Source organism: Scatophagus argus, chromosome 5 (assembly GCF_020382885.2).
Source record: "Scatophagus argus isolate fScaArg1 chromosome 5, fScaArg1.pri, whole genome shotgun sequence".
Lineage (NCBI taxonomy): Eukaryota > Metazoa > Chordata > Actinopteri > Scatophagidae > Scatophagus > Scatophagus argus.
In genome coordinates, this window is record NC_058497.1 from 671,469 (window position 1) to 681,124 (window position 9,656).

The 9,656-nt window shown below is 39.5% G+C and overlaps 1 protein-coding gene across 1 annotated transcript in view; it reads left to right on the plus strand.

Annotated features, from left to right (window-relative positions):
- Positions 1–8,070, plus strand: part of nlrx1 (NLR family member X1) — a 43,029-nt gene extending 34,959 nt beyond the window's left edge. The window contains exons 8-12 of the mRNA XM_046388069.1: positions 384–479; positions 3,265–3,351; positions 4,849–5,097; positions 5,567–5,777; positions 6,483–8,070. Coding sequence (XP_046244025.1) covers positions 384–479; positions 3,265–3,351; positions 4,849–5,097; positions 5,567–5,777; positions 6,483–6,506 — 667 coding nt within the window. The 3' untranslated portion in view covers positions 6,507–8,070. The remainder of the gene's footprint in view (positions 1–383; positions 480–3,264; positions 3,352–4,848; positions 5,098–5,566; positions 5,778–6,482) is intronic.
- Positions 8,071–9,656: the final 1,586 nt, after the last annotated feature.

A 9,656-nucleotide genomic window follows, 5' to 3' on the forward strand; every position in this document is an offset into this window, starting at 1 on the left:
CTGTATGATATTTTACTTAAAAATGTTTTTTATTTACAAAGTGGATCCAAATATCCTTCTAAGTTCAAGTTGCAGCTGTTGGCCATTATGAAGTTATGTTAGTCAAGAGGAGCCAGTACAGCTTCACAAACTTGACTGATTAAGTCTTAGTCTTGTTGCCCAATATGCGGATAAGACCAAAATTTTGCTCAGCGAGAGGAGATGTGCTGCCTAGCTGTGTACAATTTAAAGTGCTTGAAGTCAGCAGCAATAAACTGTTCTCAAAGTATTGTTGAAATTAAGGGAGATGTTATTGTACTTATAGAAATCAGTATATGAAATACAAAGAATTGGTATGCTAAATTTTGTAATAGCATTTTTTAACATGTTATTTTCTCCTGTAGTTATCACCTTGAAGAACTGGACTTGTCCTCTTGTCTTCTGACTCATGACATGCTTCACATGCTGTGGCCTGCCTTCAGACACACACATAACCTCAAGTGAGACAAGTTCAATAATTCTTTTGTTGTGGTTTGCAGTGAAGATCCTAAAACAACAAAGAAGTACTAAAAAGAAAGATATGTTCTGTTTCATTCCTTCCTGACTGCCAATGACAACAAACAAAGTGGACATGCCTCATCAAGCTTTGCACATATTGAGACCTTATACAGGACCGCTACCATATGGCTTGGGAACCATCTCCAGCTCCAGGCCAGTGCATTTATCAAGAGCTCTAGCAGGAGAAATGGCCTGCACTAGCCAGTAATCAACCGCAGCACCTTGTTGCTATGAAGAGACAGTGGAAAACACTGAGCCAGTGTGCAGTCTTTATGGTCGGAGTTCAATTTTCTGCCCTATGTGTTGACTAGATAGATAGATAGATACTTTATTGATCTCGAGAGAAATTCAGGAAGAAGTTATCCTAGCATTTCAAACACTTGTCTTTGTGCTGGCTTGCTTACCAGCTTAATACACTGCCTGTATTAAGCAGTTGGTTGGGCTGTTTAATTTTATTTCCTCACTTTGTGAACTTGCTCACGCATTCATTACCTACTTGTTTGGAGAAACGTGAGCACTGGGCAGATTCATTTTCAGGTATGGCTTGCACAGGTGCCTATGTCTGATGATTGGGAAAACACTGTGAGAGCTACTTGTTGTGCCAGGTCTTTTGTTTAGTAGTTGTGATGATTTTGGATCAGTACAAGAAAGTCCATTTAGGCATTTTTGCCTTATGAGTAGACAAGTCATGGTCGACTGTTGCGGCAATTTAATTTCTGCCTGTAGTGAGTTAAGCAAAGGAAAACACGGAAGATAGCATGCACCAAAATGTTTTAATCTCTATAGAGAGGAGGCAACACACAGAACCACAGGGCAGCAAGCAGTTCAGAGTTGTGCCCCACTGGTTGAAGACTTCATCCCATTTTATACTTTCTGATGTGTCTCTGGTTCTTTGTTTGGAGCTTCAAAGACATTCCTTCACAGGTTGAAGGAAAAACAGACAGGATGCAATAACTGTTAGTACCCCAATTCAGTTTTATCTCTTGTGAGAGGAAGATCTCTTCCTGCCCTCTGCTTTACCCAGGATGTAATTTATAATGGGGCTATAACAGTCAGTTCACCAGGTCATTACTTGGTGACTATAACACCACACAACTAAAGCTACAGATTAACTACATTAAGTATGAAGTAAAAGTGAACATTATGTCACGGTTACTACAAAGTATACAAAATTTCCATCACACAACCATGGTGGCAATCAAAGCGAGCAGTGCCCTACTTGGGATAGATGCCCTCCACTCCCCTCATTCTTTTTTTAGGCATCCATGATAGCACCCATTGCTCCTAGTGATCTCCAAGGCATATTGAATATATAATTCTCCACACTCCTCAGTCTGATTGACAGGGGTCCTTGGCAGCTGCCATTGAGAATGGACCTTCTGTACAGTTGGAAGGCAGGGTTTGGCATCAATCTACAAGCGCCTAAGCCTCATCCAGGAAGCAGTATTCAACTCAATTCAATTTATGTAGCACCAAATTGCCACAAAAGTTACTTCATGATACTTTTCAAATAGTCGCAAAAAAGCTTGTAAGTTTATATCACACAGCCCTAGGCTTTCTCTCTCCGTCTCCCTGTCTCTCTTCTCCCCCCTCTCCCTCCCAGCCGATCGCAGCAGGAGACCATCTACACTGAGTCTGGTTCTGCTCGAGGTTTCTGCCTGAGGAAGTTTTTCCTCGCCACTGTCGCCAAATGCTTACTCAGTGTGGGGTTTAGCCCTGGGACCTGTTTCTCTCTGATTCTCTTCTGTTTTTTTTTTATGTGTTCTTTACACACCTGTAAAGTGTCTTGATGTAACTCTGTTATAAATTGGCACTTTAAATAAAATTGAATTGAATTGAATTGAATAGGTTCTCCTACTGGATTGTTGAGGCTTTTGAGCTAGCAGGTTGAGTCTGTACAGTGGCATCCTGAAGACACCATGCGCTTTCTTGAGGTATTATTATCTTAAAGGTACTTCTGGATCTACACTATCATCAGTTATTCTTCTTTTGCAATTGCAGTTGCAGAAAGGTATGGTCTCTAACTCATGGTGATATTGATCTGAGTCATCCACTTAGTTTTCCTTCACTGGCAGTCAAAAATGAATGGAAATTATGGAGGTAATTATATTATTGCTTTTAGATCAGGACAATTCTGAGTGCCCAGATGTAGGCTACCAAGCGGTATTTACAATGCAGTTGGGGCCTGTGGGTTGTGTGAGGAGACATATCCACTTTGTTTATTTCCCCTGGCAGTCATCTAGGGAGTAATAGAAGTTAGTCGTAAGTATTATTTTTTGCCTGATTCTGAACAGGCAATATATACCATATATAACATATAATGCTACCAATTAGATGACAATAATATTTAGCAATGTTTGGTGAACTATGGCTAAGTAAATATATGCAGGTCACAAAGATCAAAATAAAGATGAAGAGTTTAACGATATGCAAGGAGCTTTAATGATCATCAAGTACAATATCTGTCCTTATTAGTTATTTCAATGCTATCCTCATTGATATAAATGGGTCATTGGATGTGTTAACAGTAAAATATATTGAATCGAGCCATATTCTGTTAAAATGATTCATGGCGATTTCGTTGGTCACTTGACAGTGTTAAACACAGCCATCATTAGTGCTGCTTGTAAATGCATTTTTATTGATTTTGGATGACTACCATGCATGTCTAGCATGTGAATGCTTTTTATTGTGATTGTTGTGTCTGCCTGTCTCTGTTGTCCTCAGTCTACAGTTTAACAGCCTGGGTCCTAAGTCCTGCATCTTCTTGAGAGATCTGCTACTAGACCCCAAGAGTTCTATTAGATCTCTACAGTAAGACTACACTTTTATTAATGTGTTTTTGTTCTTTTAGCCTAGGTGTTCAATAGAATGCTCTCTTTACAGTGCTGCTGTCTAAATTTGGAACATTTAAATTTTCGCGGGGGAAGCAGTCTCGGCAGGGAAGGCCAGACTGTCCTCTCCCCAGTTTCTTCCACCAGCTCATCTGGGGGAACACCAAGGCATTTCCAGGCCAGGTGAGGGACATAGTCATTCCACCATGTCCAGGGCCTGCCCTGGGGCCTCCTCCCAGATGAACATGCCCAAAACAATTTCCAGGGGAGACGTCCAGGAGGCATTCTAACCAGATGCCTGAACCACCTCAACTAGCTCCTCTTGATGTGGAGGCAGCGGCTCTACTCTGAGCTCCTCCCAGATGTCCGAGCTCCTCACTCTATCTCTAAGGCTAAGCCCAGAATCCGAATCCGAGGTTCAACTAATAGACGGACTCTTCTTTCCAGCCCCTGACGTAGACTTTTCCAGGGAGGCTGAGGAGTTTGATATAGTTGGAACACACCCTCTGTCTGCCTCTCCAAAGGCACTGTCTCCAGTGACCATACAATGTTTCAGAGGCGTGCAGAGGCCCGCTCCATGAATGGCCACCTTATCATGGTGGAGGGGTTTGAGCACCTTTATGATCCTAGGAGCTATGTTGTCGGGGGCTGTTTGTCCTTGGTAAGGTCTCCCAAGGTAAATTGGTCTTGGGGGAGGGTCCAGACAAAGTGAAGCAGACAAAGGCAGAGACCTTGGCTGTCTGATCCAGCCAGCCAAGCTAGTTGAAGCTAGTTTTTGGGACATAAAATGTCACCTCACCGGTTAGACATGGTGTTGTATCACAACTGGAGCCTGTGTAGATGATCTGGATCAAGTCAGTTTGAGGCCCCAGAGCAAAAATGAGCTGGAGTTCCCAGTGTAACTTTGGTTCTTTCCACCCATCTGTGCATTGAGTATGTACCCTGCTACCTTCAAAGTGCCCATCAAGTGAAGTGTACACAGCCTTATTGGGTTTTTTTTCTGGGTTTCCAGAGACCAATACATACCCAAGTGCTGCAGGTTTGCTATTTGAAACTTGAAGTTTCTGCTTGCTAAAAGGAGTTTGTCCTTATCACTGTCACCGAGTAACTGCTCAGGGGGAGAATGCTGGATCTCTGTATATAAGACTACATTTAAGAGTAGGGTCTAGACCTGCTCTATTTTAAAGTGTCATGGAATAAATTTTGGTGTGATTTTGTTTTATATAAATAAATTTAATTAAATTGTATTTATGCTGTGCCACCACTACTTAATTTCAACTCAATTTTGTGATTGAAATGGTTGCTCTTTGCTTAGCTCACTTTTCCAAAATAAAGAATCCGTTAGTTCTACTTTTGATCTATTTCTGACAATTATCAAAGCAACCATGAGGCCCCTTGTTGTTGTCACTGTTTGCTTGTACAGTGTGTTGTTAGTTTGAAGACCAGAATTGTCTCATTATTCCAATATGTTCTCCAGACTGTGTGGCAACCCTTTGCTGGAGTCTGGAGCCCACACCCTGCTGGAGGCACTGCCAGAAAACCAGTCCCTGACGCACCTGTCCCTGATGCACACTGGACTTGGGGACCAGGGGGCCCTGGAGCTGGCTCAGAGGCTCCAGGGCCACACACTCCAGGAGCTCAATGTGGCCTATAATAACATCGGAGATAATGCTGCTCTGGCTCTGGTGGATGCCTGCAGGGAACACCCCAGCATCCACACTGTACAGTAAGCAGCTTGTCACTACTTCCACATATTCTTGTATTTTCCTTAACCACCACAGATATATACAAAAAAAACACATTTTGCTTGCCTCAAAGCTGATGTCACCACATTTTTAAAATCAAGTTACTCAACAAGTCTTCAAGTGCATTCATATGCAGAATTACAAATAAGTTTGTATTACCGTGGTTGAATAGAGAGACAAGCACACATTATTAATTCAAACTCTGCTATACTCTGTGGAAGAAACCCACTACAAAAGTGATCATTCACGTGATTCTCTTCATTAACATTAATGTATGCTAGCTGTTGCATATGTAGATGCTAGTTAGATTCTAACTGTGTTTCGTTGCCTTGTAATTGTTACATGTGTAATGACAATAAAGTTGAATCTAATTTAACCTAATGTAATGTAATATTTTAAGAGTGTCATTGTATTCTTAATAAGCTGATGTGTTGTTTTGCATGGCTATAGCTTGTATCTGAATCCTCTCAGCGATGTGGGGAAGCATTCCCTGTATGACCAAGGTGCTCCCAAGAGCTGCAACAGCAGTGGCCGGCAGGTCAGGGTCTTGGCTTCAGTCACTGAAGGCTCAGACATCTCAGAGGACTGGCACCCTATCCTCAGTGTGATACGAGAGAATGCCTCCTCCTGGGACTGCGAACGCGTCAAGCAGCAGCTTCAGGTACACATTTCAGAGAAAAAAATTCATAAAAACAAATAAAATATAAAAGGTAAAATGAAACCCACCAAGCTCCTTGTTTTCTAAGTATTACTTGACCAGTATGTTTTTTTTAAAAGCTGATTCTTATATTTATGGATTAAATGTGACAAGATTTTCTACAAATGTTTGAATCCATCCTACTTTGATAGGAGTGCAGCTGTTACAATGATTTTTAGAATTTTATGTCCACAACAAAATGTCTCGTCTCAGCTCGTTTTCTACAGCTTATTTGGGTCCAGGTTGTGTGGGCAAGAGCAAGGCGAGAGGCATAGTCCCTCCCAAATGTACTAATACTGTATACTGTGTGTAATTCTGTTATAACACAGCAAACAACAGAACAGAACACATAAAATGGAAATACATATACTGTGTATTGCACCTCACCTTATTTCTTTCTGACTTGTTTTCATTTGGCAAATATTCTCTGCAAGAGAAATAAATCAAAGGTAAGATTATCTATAGTCTTCTAGGCTCTTGAGACAAAGTTAGCAAGCTTGGACCATTGTTAGGATTTGTATTTTTATTTTCTAATTGTTTAGAAAATACTTGAAACAGTGAGTACCCCTTTTCACTGACACAAGCCTCTTCATTAGCATTGACTAGGAAATATTCCTACATGATGTCCATTGTTAGCATGTGTCAATGACTCTGTCCCCCTCTGTGCAGATTTTCCTTAGGGATCTGGAGTGAGGACGTAAGCAGCAGCAGAGCCTCTGGAAGAGACTGCACTTCCGCAGAGTGGAGAGGGGAGTCCGGCAGACTCTGAAGATGCTAGAGAAAGACGCTCTACCTCCTTCCGCGGGATAAACCCAGTAACCAGTTTAAACGAAAAAGTGACAGGGCAGTGAATGTCTTCAGCATCGCATCTCGCATCTATCTGAATGGATCCACACAGGAGAAAAATCTGCAGCAGGAAAATCTACAGCTTCATTATTGTAAACAAGATAATTTTAACAATATCTACACAGCAATTTAAACATAGAGTTCAGGACTTTGTTCGAGCACTTGCTCAACTTTCAACTGACAGAGAACTGAATCTTCCCATGCTGCAAGGATCAAACATAACTGCAATTCAGTCAGTACACACTCAACAAGGTTTTGACCATTTATTGCATGCAACAATATTATATTTAGCAATATATTAATAACATTTATTTTGATTTTAGTTTGGTGATGTGTATGCACAGGTGTTGCTCTGAACAAATCTAAATATGTATTGTTTCAAATAAGGCTGTTATGAACATCCAACTGATGGTGTTTAAGTAAAATCTCTGACAAATGAATGCCTTCCTCTCAGACAAACTGAGATGACAAAATCAACTGCAATCAGACAAACAGCTATTACAGAAATAAGTCTACATAACTGAAGTTATCCTGTGAGCCACATGTGGCTCAACATCAGTGCCTGACCTGTACATTGCTCTCCTCCATGAATGGGCAAACATTTCCACAGAAACATAGAAAAACAAAATCTTGTGGAAAGCTTCCCAAAAAAGTAGAGGCTGTTAGCTGCAAAGCTGTCTTTGTATTTAAAATGCAATGTCATTAAATTTCCTGTTGGTGTAATTGACCCAATACTTTTGTTTATAGTGTATGTTGATTCTAAGAGTCACTGTTTAACCTTGATACTTTTTGGTAGTGACTGAAATGTGTCTTTAGCACCAAGTATCAAAAACTGACAGATACCAAAGATGATTGCATCAAATGTCTACTGTACTGCTACTCGTTTTTAGGCAACATTTGAGAGCTTTGGCTTTGTTATGAACAGGAGTAAATGAACAAAAAGGTTTTGCCGAAAAACATGTTTAAAGTTAGGTGTCAAAAAATATAATTACTTAACTAGGGTATAAAAACATTTCAGACAGTATACATCCGAATTGTAAATCTTTTTTTCTAAAGGTAAATATCTGCATACAGTTACGTGGGGATTTGCATTTCATAGACAGATCATGGATGATGTAGTTCTGTCTTATTTCACTATGTATCTTCTCAGTACAAAATGATGTGATGCATGTTCTGTCCTGCTTATGAGAAGATCAGCTTTTATAACTGACCAGTGCTGTAATATCGCTGATTGAGTGTAACTCAAATCTGTTGCATTACATATTATGCTGCGAATGGTGTTCTGTTAGTTATTATTGTTAAAAAAAAAAAAACTAGTATAAGATTAACTATAAGATGACCTAACTGCCTTAAATGTTTTGCAAGTGTTTTGGTCAAGTACTGGACAATTAAAATGTTCTGGTGGTTGAGATACAAGTGTGCAGAAGTTTGTTTTCAATAAAATCCCAATATATTTCAACAACAGTATATTTGACCAGTTTTCTTACACAAAATGAGTACATACACTATGCACATTGTAATGTAAACACACACCCACAGTAATGCTCAACATGCACCTAACACATAGTAGAAGTTGCATTCAAAATACTACTTAATTATAAGTAGGCAATTATCATCAGCATAATATATTTAAAGTAAATGTAATTGTTCTTTGAAGAAATGTTGTGACCAGATAAATGTTGTATTTTTCTGGAAGATATTATCAGACTGTTAATAGTTAGGCATGTGTAAACAGTTTTATATCTGTAGTGATGGAGTTAGAGTTTAGTTTTCAGTCTGAGGCTTCAGGAGAGGAGTAATGGGTTTGGGGAAAAAAGATAAAAACAGAGGGATGCTGCACAAATTTATATAAATTATTTGCACTTTCCTCTCATCATAATCAACTCACAATTTCTTCAAGACCCAACTGTTATTTATAATTTGATATGTCTATAGGGGAAATGACATCTGAAAGTTGATTTGGGCTCAAGCTGTAAACTCTTATATTGTAAGAGGTCAGAAAGCTGGAAACCACCCAGGCATTGAAAACTCCTCATAGAATTCAATTTACTGAAGAAGAAAAGGAAGACAGTTTTGTTTCAAGATTGTGGAGACTGTCTACACTCAAAACACATTTTCAGTCAGTATTTTATTGTAAACACTGTTACATTTCCATTACATTAATGTAGCCGTGTTGTTGTAACGTCATCGTTACATTTTCTGATTGTATCTTGTCAGCTGTAGTGTAACCATTTTCAACAATCTCTTAACAGTCCTGGCTGCTAAACCTATGCTGCTAACATGTCCCAACAAGACCACCAAAATGGCGCACCACAGACACATGTAAATAACCTAACTTGTGCCTTAGTATTAAAACACTACCATGCTTTGTCTTTGTATGTATTTGATCGTTATAGTAGCCTATGTTACTCCTGTGTGTAGAGAATACTCAGAAAAATGGGGGTACATTCACTACAAACGCTCAAACTTTCTAAAACAACATTCCATCTTTGATTAAGAAGCTATAATCTATGATAACATTCTATTGCACCGTCAGCGGGACATTCTAGAATCGCATTTAATTCATAGACCACATCATCGTGTCATGTCGCTATTATAACTGAAACATGCTATTCCTGAAATAACTTAGGTCCATAGTACAGTTGAGTCAGCAGCCAGAAACCTGGTGTCTTTGCTGCTCAATACTATGGCCTCAAACCATGCAACACGGTCGACAGAGACCGGACAGCCTGCACCTTCCCCTCCACCTGTCCCTAGAAAAATTACTGTGCAGCAAGAGATGAAAAGGTTTGTTATTTAGTCACATAAAACACAAGATACGATTAAGACAGATAGATAGATAAATAGATGACTTTATTCATCCCCAAGGGGAAATTAGGTTGTCATAGCAGTCCTGTATACTTAGATAGAGTAAAACACACAATGACACAAAATATTGGGTATAAAAATAGAATAAAATACACTAAAGGGCACTTGTGTGAAAATAAATAATAATAA